The sequence below is a fragment of the Dermacentor variabilis genome, chromosome 7 (genome assembly GCF_050947875.1).
Source record: "Dermacentor variabilis isolate Ectoservices chromosome 7, ASM5094787v1, whole genome shotgun sequence".
NCBI classification, from domain to species: Eukaryota; Metazoa; Arthropoda; class Arachnida; order Ixodida; family Ixodidae; genus Dermacentor; species Dermacentor variabilis.
The window spans coordinates 43,417,377-43,430,215 of NC_134574.1; the positions used below are offsets into that span (position 1 = coordinate 43,417,377).

A 12,839-nucleotide genomic window follows, 5' to 3' on the forward strand; every position below is an offset into this window, starting at 1 on the left:
ACAAACTTGTAGTATTACTACGACGAAAATACTGGTAATGACCACAGTAACGCGTCCAATAAATAACATTAGGAGGTTCTCTAGTCACTGTTCAAAAAGTGAGGTTTCAGTGAGAAAATAAACAAAAATACTATCAGTTTAATAATGTCTCCCTTTCACGTGCGATATGATAGCGCAGGACATGTAGCTTATCTGATAACGACTGTGGGATACAATTAAAGAACTACTGTATATTTAAGACGGTGCCTCACGCTGCCCAGCCGTTCCTACTCGTAGCGTACTGGAAGGAATGAACTAGCGGTAGATCTCGTATAAGACAATCACCAGCCAAGCACTCCGTACAGATGGCTAATCCGCAAAGATTAAACGTGCTGCCCCAGTGTTTATCACTCGGTTAATACCGACGTTTCATTAAATGACGGGGGTGGTAGGCTGCTGAATCTTTGATATGCAGTTCCTGCTTGCGCTCGGTTGCGCGAGCCTGTTCTTGTGCCCCGGCTGGAGCACCGGGACGGCGCAGAAGAGCTCGTTCCCGGTTCTGCCCCTGGTGTTGCTGATCGAAAGCTTTATGCACCTTAGCAGTACGTATGACGCGTGGCCTACCCATTTTGGAGCTGGATAGAAACTACTCTGCGTGCGCTCGGATGCGACAGAGAGCAACGACGTCACTACTGGGACAGTCCCGATCGTATGTCTCTCTTTCTCTTTTTATCGCGCATGGGCATGGGGTTGCACCGGAGGATGTTTGGGCGTGCAGGCGAGAGACAGACGCACAGACAGACGAATCGCCTTGCCACATACAGCTTGGCTGTAAAAGGAATTAGTAGGGGACATTTTCACAGTACGACAAAGGGCATTACCTTGCTATCTGATTCTCGAGTTGCTTGCAGAAGGACGAGAGCTTAGCGGAGCAAATATCTGCAACAGGATGAGGCACGCATCTGCCACAACACTTTTCCGGAGACCACTTTGCACATCCTAAAGCAAAGCGAAGGAATTTATCCAGGTAGACCCCTTCGTAACGTACATCTTTCAAAAGCGCTCGTATTTAATGCAAAATGAAAGCATTACCGCGACATAAATCAATATAAGCAAGAGTCGTTTACTGTAGCGCTGGAACAAAAGCAAGGAAGAGCTTTACACGAAAAAGATCTCATACAGACATAGGTAGAGGCAATAAGTATATAAAGATGCTTTGAGTAAAATAAAGGAAAATTGTAACAACGATTTAAACAAAAAGCTTGAAAAGCATGTATAGCATACCTGATGAACTCAAGCACGTTAAGTCACTGTTGGCCCCACCCCGCTTCGATGGGCATGCCAACAAATTATCAGCAAACGAATCATCATGAAATGGAGGAAGAACTTGCAGTCGAGGACCGCTTGAAAATACAGACGTTAGCAGCGCCTCGAGCAATTCCCTCAACAACTGCCTCGTAACTTGTCTGTATTATACTGACACGTCCTTCCGGAAGATGTCCGAAGCGACGAAATTTACTGCAGCGTGGCGCCCTGCGCTGCCTTTGTAGCTTTCCTTCTATGTTTCTCCTTAAGCATAGCACAGCACATACGGGAAAAAAGCAAATGTCAGTTTTACTCATAAACGGTGACCGGGAGTGGCACAAAGCTAGTCGATCGACCATCCTTTAGTGCAAACGTAACGTCACATTTTGGCATCTGCCAGCGCTCCATGGATTCAAAGGCCCGCATGTGTCGTATAACAGACTGAACTTTACGACAAAGTTCCAACGCTTACACCATGTCCATTTGCTAAAGGTGAGGGGGCAACCAGGTAACTGTCATCACAATATTACTATTTTCACGATATATACAGCCACAGGTCCCTCATTTGATATCAGCCACTTACGATATTATCCGTGGGACTAACCACTGAGATAATGACATCAGTAAGTTGCGCCACAAATGTACTGGGTATGGGCCTCATTTCAGTGAACGCCTTTCAAGCCAACACTTTAGCTATCTGTGCCCTGAACACAGCTTGGTGACTGAGTATGCGCCGTAGGGTGCGTGGGAAATGAGCCAACAATTCTTATTGTTGTAACTGTAACTGAACGTTGTAAGGAACGCGAGAAAAAGGAGTCCCACCGCAGTACACGCATCAGACAAAACTCTTTTTTTCAACTGTGACAATACGCTTCGTCGCTATAGCGATTCAATGTTAAATACATTATCATTGTCATTCATCGTGAGATGGCATGTACCGAGTTAAATTATTGTTAGTATTATTACATTTGTTTCGAAATTACATATGTTCTCAGACTGTAAGAAATTTCCGCAAGCAACGTGCTGAGAAAAGATTTACACATTCCTAACTACGTTGGTGTTAGCAAAGCTGAACGCAAAGCAGAATAAATTATCTGAAACTTTCTTGTGGACCCATATTTCGCACATACTCCATTTTCAACCATCGCTTCAGCTGTTCATGTTGTTGTAGGAAACGGGGTATTGTGTTTAGCATAACAAGTTCAAAGTCTGAGGAGGAAGCATTACGATGTCTGGAAGCATCAGTTTCATAAAACACAATGCGATTGTGGCAACACGATTTTATTTTTGTTTTCACTTGAAATTTGACACGCACTTTTAGCACAAAGACTCAAAACATACCAAACGTAGGCATGTTAGGCGCTAGCTTTATGACCTATATGGCTTCAATTCAGCGTTCTTCGCTCGTGTTGCATCTTTTCCTGGCGTTTTATATTACCGCATCGACGACACGTAAGTAGAATATAGACATTTAAGTTAAGCGTTCAAAACGTAGTAGCCAAGCAGCTGTTTATTCGCTCGATCATTGGAAAGCAACCTATCTTATGACAACTGCGGTATGCTGTGCATAAGTAATCATACTACCTTATTTAAGGCGCATTTAAGGCGCAGTGTATTTGTGTCAGATATAGCGTTCTCTTTCACTAGTGTAATCCGCAAAGCAGCTTATGCTAGGGTATGCTTCACTGAGTAGCGCCAATCCATCTCGCTGAAAAGGCGAAATGCATGTGCGTTACGAAATCAAAGGTACATCAGCGGCTAAGTTTTCATCTCTCGATATCAAAAGACATTCATAAACATCACTGCACCAAGCGAAAGTCTGCAGCATCGGTCGCATTTCGTTAGAGAAGCAGGTGCGGGAGAAATTGCTATGCAATTATCTGAAACCATACAGGCTGGACACTACCACTTCGGAGCATTAAAATTCTTCTTCGCTCTCTTACTGGAAATTCGTGTTGTATATGTTAATATTCGTCAAAATACAATTTTTATAATTTTCTGCATTTCTAATATGGTGTATTCCAAAGGTTCGTGGCAACCAATAACTAGATGTGTAGCTAATATTCATTAAAGGCTTCTCTATCACACAACAGCATGACATTACTTTGTGCAAAGCTACGAGTGCGATGAGAGAAAAGGCATACGCTACGATTGAAAAAAAAAGAAAACCAAAACATCACACGCTTTTTCTATCATAGGACTGGAAATTGTTAACTCTGCAAATTGTATGAGCTGGTGATGCAAGGATGAACATGAGAAACAATGTAATCGCTAATGCCAGAGTCATAATGCGTATGAACTCCGAATTGAACAAATATTTCTTGGTGTTCATGTCCCAGAACATGTTAGAAGCTGGCTACGCTGACTCATCTCTTTCAAAGATGTAATATATCCTACACCGCGATGTCGATAAAGGAAACACTTTCTTTAGATAACTATTATATCGCCATAATGTTTCCCAGGGCAGTATTCGATGTGGATGTTATGGGTCTCATGGATTTTTTATTTGAGATATCGGACAAAACACTATCGCGTTATGATACATAAGCGGGAATTGTGTACACTGTCAGTCACCGAGGAAAAATGGGCCAGTACCAAGGATGCTTCTCAACTGTCAGTGTCGTTCTCTACCGTGAAGTTGTGATCATTGTAAACAGTGCGTCGTCGTCACTTGGCTTAAGATTGAGGCAAGCCCAAAGGCGATATTGTTCGCATGTGACGTGGGGTGCATCCGCAGGTGCACATGTCACAAGCACCTATGTTATCGCTTCCCTGTGGCAATAAAACCTCTATTACTTGGTGCTTGTGTGATGTGTCATCACCGTCGGTGCGAAATTTATTTAGATAAATTTTAAATACAAATATAACCCAATGCAGTGTAAGGTAAACATTGATCGTGTGAAAGCGAATAACTTTGCGTTTGCATATGGGAATACTACTGGGTGGTTGGGATCGTACGTGGAAGATTGTCAATTGTGAACCAACGGAACCACATTTTATCAATTAGTATGCTTCCCGTATAGTTACCTTGTTACAGGCACAATCGCCGCAGACATTGGCTTGCGCCACATACATGCGCCGCAAACATTGGAAGTATGACACTGCGTGTCATATTTCCAGTGAGAGCAAACAGAAAAAAAACGGGTTTTTCTGTAAGGGGAGTTGCCCTGTTCTGAGCGAAGTGTCTGGAGAGGGTTTTCTTTTGGGTCAGAATGCTTGAACGTCATCATCAGCCTGATAACGCCCACTGCAGAGCAAAGGCCTCTCCCACACTTCTCCAACAAATCTGGTCATGTACTAATTGTGGTCATGTCAGCCCTGCAAACTTCTTAATCTCATCCGCCCACCTAACTTTCTGCCGCCCCCTGCTACGCTTCCCTTCCCTTGGAATCCAGTCCGTAACTCTTAATGACCATCGGTTATCTTCCCTCCTCATTACATGTCCTGCAAATGCCCCCATTTCTTTTTCTTGATTTCAACTAAGATGTCATTAACTCGGGTTTGTTCCCTCAACCAATCTGCTCTTTCCTTATCCATTAACGTTACACACATCATTCTTCTTTCCATAGCTCGTTGCGTCGTCCTCAATTTGAGCAGAACCCTTTTCGTAAGCCTCCAGGTTTCTGCCCCGTAGGTGAGTACTGGTAAGGCACAGCTATTATACACTTTTCTCTTGAGGGATAATGGCAACCTGCTGCTCATGATCTGAAAATGCCTGCCAAACACACCCCAGCCCATTCTTATTCTTCTGATTATTTCCGTTTCATGATCCGGATCCGCTGTCAATACCTGCCCTAAGTATATGCATTCCCTTACCACTTCCAGTTCCTCGCTACCTATTGTAAATTGCTGTTCTTTTCCGAGACTTTTAAACTTTTATTTTCTGCAGATTAATTTTTAGACCCACTTTCTGCTTTGCCTCTCCAGGTCAGTGAGCACGCATTGCAAATGGTCCCCTGAGTTACTAAAAAAGGCAATATCTTCAGCGAACCGCAAGTTACTAAGATATTTCCTGTTAACTTTTATCCCCAATTCTTCCCAATCCAGGTCTCTGAATACCTTCTGTAAACACGCTGTGAACAGCATTGGAGAGATCGTATCTCCCTGCCGAACGCCTTTCTTTATAGGGATTTTGCTGCTTTGCTTATGGAGGACTATGGTGGCTGTGGAGCCGCTATAGATATCTTTCAGTATTTTTACATACGGCTCGTCTACACCCTGATTCCGCAATGCCTCCATGACTGCTGAGGTTTCGACAGAATCAAACGCTTTCTCGTAATCAATGAAAGCTATATATAAGGGTTGGTTATATTCCGCACATTTCTGTATCACCTGATTGATAGTGTGAATATGGTGTATTGTAGAGTAGCCTTTACGGAATCCTGCCTGGTCCTTTGGTTGACGGAAGTCTAAGGTGTTCCTGATTCTATTTGCGATTACCTTAGTAAAGAGTTTCTAGGCAACTGACAGTAAGCTGATCGGTCTATATTTTTCAAATCTTTGGCGTCCCCTTTCTTATGGATTAGGATTATGTTAGCGTTTTTCCAAGATTCCGGTACACTCCAGGTCATGAGGCATTGCGTATACAGTGTGGTCAGTTTCTCTAGAACAGTCTGCCCACCATCCTTCAAAAAATCTGCTGTTACCTGATCCTTCCCAGCTGCCTTCGCCTTTTGCATATCTCCCAAGGGTTTGTTTACTTCTTCTGGCGTTACCCATGGGGTTTCGAATTTCTGTAGACTATTTTCTCCTCCATTATTGGCGTGGGTACCACTGGTACTGTATAAATCTCTATAAAACTCCTCAGGCACTTGAGCTATCTCATCCATATTACTAATGATATTGCCGGCTTTGTCTCTTAATGCATACATCTGATTCTTGCCAATTCCTAGTTTCTTCTTCTTTTAGGCTTCCTCCATTCCTGAGAGGATGTTCAATTCTATCCATACTATACTTCCTTATGTCAGCTGTCTTACGCTTGTTGATTAACTTCGAAAGTTCTGCCAGTTCTATTCTAGCTTTAGGGTTAGAGGCTTTCATACATTGGCGTTTTTTGATCAAATCTTTCGTCTCCTGCGATTGTTTACTGGTATCCTGCCTAACGGAGTGACGACCGACTTCTATTGCACATACCTTTATGATGCCCACAAGATTGTCGTTCATCGCTTCAACACTAAGGTCCTCTTCCTGAGTTAAAGCTGAATATCTGTTCTGTAGCTTGATCTGGAATTCCTCTATTTTCCCTCTTACCGCTAACTCATTGATCGGCTTCTTATGTACCAGTTTCTTCCGTTCCCTCCTCAGGTCTAGGCTAATTCGAGTTCTTACCATCCTGTGGTCACTGCAGCGCACCTTGCCGAGCACGTCCACATCTTGTATGATGCCAGGGTTAGCGCAGAATATGAGGTCTATTTCATTTCTAGTCTCGTCGTTCGGGCTCCTCCACGCCCACTTTCGGCTATCCCGCTTGCGGAAGAAAGTATTGACTATCCGCATATTATTCCATTCCGCAAACTCTACTAAAAACTCTCCCCTGCTACTCCTAGTGCCTATGCCATATTCCCCCACTGCCTTGTCTCCAGCCTGCTTCTTGCTTACCTTGGCATTAAAATCGCCCATTAGTATAGTGTATTTTGTTTACACTCTACCCATCGCCGATTCTACGTCTTCGTAGAAGCTTTTGAGTTCCTGGTCATCATGACCGGATGCAGGGGCGTAGAGCTGTACAACCTTCATTTTGTACCTCTTATTAAGTTTCACAACAAGACCTGCCACCGTCTCGGTAATGCTATAGAATGCCTGCATGTCACCAGCTATATTCTTATTAATCGGGAATCCGCCCCCTAGTTCTCGTCTCTCCGCTAATCCCCGGTAGCATAGGACGTGCCCGCTTTTTAGCACTGCATATGCTTCCTTTGGGCTTCTAACTTCACTGAGCCCTATTATATCCCATTTACTGCCCTCTAATTCCTTCAATAGGACTGCTAGACTCGCCTCACTAGATAACGTTCCAGCGTTAAACGTTGCCAGGTTCATATTCCAATGGCGGCCTGTTCGGAGCCAGGGATTCTTAGCACCCTCTGCTGCGTCGCAGGTTTGACCGCCGCCGTGGTCAGTTGCTTCGCAGCTGCTGGAGACTGAGGGCCGGGGTTTGATTGTTGTGTTCATATAGGAGGTTGTGGCCAAGTACTGCACCAGAGTTGCCAATCCTGCTCTGGCGAGGGAGTGCGTTACCGGTTCTGGTCACCGGGATCAGGCCACCCTCCAGGCCTGTTTTGGCAATTTTAACAACACGCGGATTTTTTTTATTCCGGTGAAAAATTGCTGGCACCTGGATCCGAACCACATACCTCTTGCACACGAGGCGAGTGTTCCACCTCTACGCCACCGCTGCACCCAGCCAGGGTCACCTGAAAGTGACCCTGGGCAAACAAAAGCAATTCTGCCATGTCAAGTCAAACCACTGCCCCTCACTACGACTGCCCACATCGCTGATTTTATGGGTATAAGCCCCTTCAATTTCTATGAATATAAAACAAGTGTACGGGATTTTCAAAAGAAGAAGGCAGTCAGAGGAGTCAATTGCCAAAATATAATAATAAAAAAAGTTAAAGGGCCATTTCACGATACAAAGTGTCTCAGTGGCAACGAGCTTGTGCTGTGACAAAAAAAAATGAGGTTGTGGGATCCATCCCTGGAGACGTCTGCATTAGGACAATCGCGTGAAAATCAAAAGAACGAAATAATTGGGCACTTAGGACATTTGTCACTGAGACTCGTCAGTGACCCTAGCGGACAATGACGCTGTGTTTATGTGGAAATGTGAAATGGCTCTGTGAACACGTATGCAAACATGTTTAGCCGCAATGGAACGGAAGTGTATGTCGGTGCTGTTTCAGTTTACTCTGATTCTTTCGCGTTGTTTTTGTGATGCGTTCTCACACATTGGCACTACATGTAATATTGGAGGAAACTTGAGATTATTTAACACTTTAGAAATTTCATAAAGTGGTTTCGTATAAAGCACTGTCTTTTCACCACAAATGCCTGAAGATCAAATTTTGTCACATGTACAAGATTGTTTTGGCGAAACACTAACTCTTTTATTTTGCACTCCCCAGGGGCGGCTTCAAGCGAACACAGTGGATGGAAGATTTCCATAGTTATTTTTGAGGACTCGACCCAGCAGCATCCCAACAATACCGTGAAAGCAAAAGAAGCGTACTACGAGGAGATGTTCAATTCCGTAAGATCCAGATTTGTGCTGCAAAATGAAGGGTTTAAAAAAATGTGCAAACAAAGTTAGTCTAGCGGTGACTATATTACGATACTATTTTGTAACTGTAGCCATCAGTAAAGTGACATATCGCAATTATTCATCATTTTCTTTGAAATCACGCATAAAGAAGCATTCGCAAAACATCTGTGCTTTCTACAAAGCTTGACCATTCTAAAGATACCAAGAACGTGTTAATAATAATAATATTTGGGGTTTTACGTGCCAAAACCACTTTCTGATTATGAGGCACGCCGTAGTGGAGGACTCCGGAAATTTTGACCACCTGGGGTTCTTTAACGTGCACCTAAATCTAAGTACACGGGTGTTTTCGCATTTCGCCCCCATCGAAATGCGGCCGCCGTGGCCGGGATTCGATCCCGCGACCTCGTGCTCAGCAGCCCAACACCATAGCCACTGAGCAACCACGGCGGGTCAAGAACGTGTTGTACAGGGTGACTTGTTCGACAACAGCGCTATTGTGATGGCGCCCTGTGTACAAAAACATTGCTTCAACTGCTGATCATATCTAGTCAGTTTGATGGGCGGGAATTATTGATATTTTATGAGAAAATATCGCCATCCACTTTGTACACCATTCCTTTGAAACTGTAAAAAGATATATGCTGTAAATAGCTCGTGTTCCTTGCCTTAGGTTAAGATGGCGGCCCATTTGGTATGCTGCCTGACAGTGGAAGTCTTTCCAGCTCAATCACCCTGCAACGATCACGAATTATTAATACGCTGCAACTGGAAGCCGCAAACAGAAAGAAATGGCAATGGTTTCTGTGACCATTAAGACAAATTATGGCGACGTAGCCTAATGCAGAAAAAAAATAGTGCACCGGCGCATTCCTTGCGCCACCTATTTTTTTATTGCCGTGCGGCCACTTGCGCCCAAAGTTTCACAGAACCAAGCCTTTGTTTGCGTTCCGTTTCTCTGCTGGCGTTTCCTTCGTTATCACTCAGTTTACTCCGTCTTCGCGAGTATGTAATAATATATTAGTCGAATGTGGAGGAATTACTAGCCGTTGCACTTCTTGCCAAATTTTGATATATATGTACAAGCCTTGCCATAAACTTCGTACTTAGACGAAATTGACGGTTCTCATTTTTATGAATTTATCAATTACATGAACTGATTTATAAAATACGAGTATATATATTCCGGCAGCGTGAATACTGCGGGAACGCTCGATGGTCAGAAAACCACAGAATATGGTAATAAAATTTTAACTCCTCGCTTCTTAGCATCTCCTGCACGAAAATTTGGCCTAGTGCTCTTTTTGTAGACGCAACCACTCAAAGGGCAACTTTCAGTTGTACTGGAAACCAAAATTTGTAGGACGCCTAAATATAGGCTTTAAGAGTGTAACGCGATAGCATTCAAATATCCCTGGCTTGTCCTGATGCTTCCCGGCAGCTGGTGCGTATGTAACCGTAATCATTACCGAGAAACGCTGGCCGTGAACGCTATTCGTGAAGGCCGACTTTGGGGTAGAAACGTTGCCTCTTGTGTGGGCCGCGATGGGTCGGAGGTGAGCGCCAGCTGGAAGTATTGCATGGAACTGGACGCGACGCTCCGTGGCCCCAGAGGCACAAGCGCGCCGGCGCGCGCAAATGGCTCATGCCACGGCTGCTTTGTGAACCGTAGAAACCTTGGGAAAGGGGTTTCTTTGAGCTTTCGAGTAAACGAAATACGTTTTTTCGTATAGTCAAATTACCATCCGAGAGCTATAATTTCTGCACGTTGTATGTAAATCATAGTTTACCATCTGTTCATGTATTTAGCTTGAGAAATTCAATTAGTTCAGTAAATTTCTTGCGTCACATGTAAGGTATAAGTATGGGTGGTTCCAAAAGCTTTGCGCCGAAACGACGTCCGACGCCGACAACTCATTGTCTGCGACACGGGCTCCTTAACGCAATCGCGTTAATAAATTGGCAGCCCTGTACCAAATAGATTTGAAAGAAGGTTTATTGGACGAGTGCAACAAACTGGTGGTAGCTCAGAACAGTACGCAGGGAGAACAAGATGGCGGTGTTCGAGCGCTGATCTCGTGCCCTCCGCTCTTGACGATCATCGCTGAGCTCGAGATTTCATTCTCTTCCTTTCTGCATTACAATTGCGCCCATCGAGAAAGGTGGAGCCAGCCTGGTGATCTAACAGGTGGGGACAAAAATGTCGAAGTACGGCTTGAGGCAGTCTACGTGAACATCACGTCCACGTCGACAACGGTCACCGTGCAGCGTAAGAGGTTCAATGACGTAGTTTACGGGGGAAGTACGCTCGACGACGCAGTAGGCACCATGACAATTTGGGAGTAGTTTGCACTACAAGCCAGGGGCGCAGGCTGGTACAAGCAGCCACACAAGTGCTCCAGGAGCAAATGTTGCGGCAGGAGAGTGGCCATCATCGCGGGCGTTTTTCTCGCGTTGTTGGTGGGCGGTAGTAAAGCGCTTGGCTAGTTGTCAGCTATTTTCAGCTTAACGGGCGGCTTCCGACCCGGTGTACACTCTGAGGCATCTGGTGCATATGACAGCAACGTGTCGATAGTGTGCGTCGGCTGGCGACCGCACCGAAGGAAGAAGGGGGAACGCCCGGTTGTGACTTGCGTAGCGGTGTTATACGCGTATGTCACAAATGGAAGAACCAGGTCCCAGTTTGATTGACCAGATGCAACATGTGTCGCAAGCGTGTCGCTCAGTGTCCGATTAAACTTCGCAGTCAGACGGTTCGTCTGAGGCTGGTAGACAGTACATGTTTGTTGTGCAATGTTGCACTGGGGGAGAAGTGCTTGAATTATATCGGAGAGAAATACGCGGTCACGGTCACTGAGGAGTTTGCGAGGAGGACCGTGTCGAAGCACAAAACGCTCGAGGATGAAAGAGGCGACGTCTTGTGCTGTCGCCGTGGAAAGCGCAGCGGTTTTGGTGTATCGTGTAAGGTGGTCGACAGCAATGATAGCCCATTGGTTTCCCGCCGTGGTCAAAGGTAAATGTCCATAAAGGTAAATTCCAACGCGGTCGAATGGGCGGTCTGTGCATGGAAGGGGCTGTAATGAACCTGCGGCAGGATGCGGTGGTTTTTTTCGCCACTGACAATCGTGGCAGCCGCGAATGAACTTGCGGACAAAGCGAAACATTCCGCGCCAATAGTACCTTTTCCGTAAGCGTTAGTAGGTCCTGAAGACACCGCCGTGAGCACACTTCGGGTCGGAGTGAAAGGACGGGCAGATAGTAGAGCGTAGTGTTCGGGGGATAACTAGGAGCCACTTCCTACGATCTCACGAGTAGTTGGGGCGGTAGAAGTGGCCATCACGGATGCTGAAGAGCGAACCTTGGCGTCGCAGAGTGCGAGTTAAAACGTCAAAAAGCGAAGCGATCCAGGGATCATGGTGCTGTGCAGCGGAGACGGTGGCGACATCAAGAGCTGGCAATGGGTGGTCTATAGTGGATATGGGCGCAGTTTCGGTGGATAGTGGTGACTGCGACAGTGCATCACCATCGGCATGCTTGCATCCTGAACGATGTATAACGCGGATGTCAAACTCTTGAAGTCGAAGAGCCCAGCGGGCAAGGCGACCTGACGGCTCCTTTAACGAAGACAACCTACATAATGCATGATGGTCCGTAACTACATAAAACGCCTGGCCATATATATAAGGCCTGAACTTTGCAAGCGCCCAAGCTATTGCCAAGCATTCTTTCTCGGTGACGCTATAGTTTGACTCTGCATTAGTGACCGTTCTGGTGGCGTATGCGACGACATACACTGCGAATCCAAGCTTTGGTTGTGCGAGAACAGCACCTAGGCCGACACGGCTGGCCTCAGTGTGCACCTCAGTTGCGGCCGTAGGATCGTAGTGGCGCAGTATAGGTGGGGACGTCAGGTGACGGCGAAGGGTTTAGAAGGCTTGGTCACACTCAGAAGACCGCGACGAGAGATTGGAGGCGTTGCCTAAAAGTTGGGTCAAAGGCGCAATTGTAGAGGCGAAGTTGCGCACAAACCGACGAAAGTAGGAGCATAACCTTATGAAGCTTCGTAACTGCTTTAGAGTCGTCTGTTTGGGGCAGTCGGTCACTGCACGTAGTTTAGCCGGGTCCGGAAGGACACCGTCCTTTCATACGACGTGACCAAGAATTGTAAGTTTTCGCGTAGCAAAGCGGCACTTGAGATTTAGTTGGAGCTGAGCGGTCTTCAGACACGTCAGGACATGGTTGAACCGTTCGAGATGGGTTGCGAAATCTGGCGCAAAGACAACAATGTTCTCGATAT

General features: G+C 45.6%; 1 protein-coding gene across 3 annotated transcripts in view; it reads left to right on the forward strand.

The window, feature by feature from the left end:
• The first annotated feature begins 2,624 nt into the window (after positions 1–2,624).
• LOC142589013 (uncharacterized) overlaps positions 2,625–12,839 on the forward strand; it is a 118,046-nt gene continuing 107,831 nt past the window's right edge. For all 3 annotated transcript variants that reach the window (XR_012829775.1, XM_075700806.1, XM_075700805.1), the window contains exons 1-2: positions 2,625–2,736; positions 8,406–8,530. Coding sequence is in view for 2 of the 3 variants with exons in the window: in XM_075700806.1 (XP_075556921.1) it covers positions 2,637–2,736; positions 8,406–8,530 (225 nt within the window). In the remaining variant the exon portion in view is untranslated. The remainder of the gene's footprint in view (positions 2,737–8,405; positions 8,531–12,839) is intronic.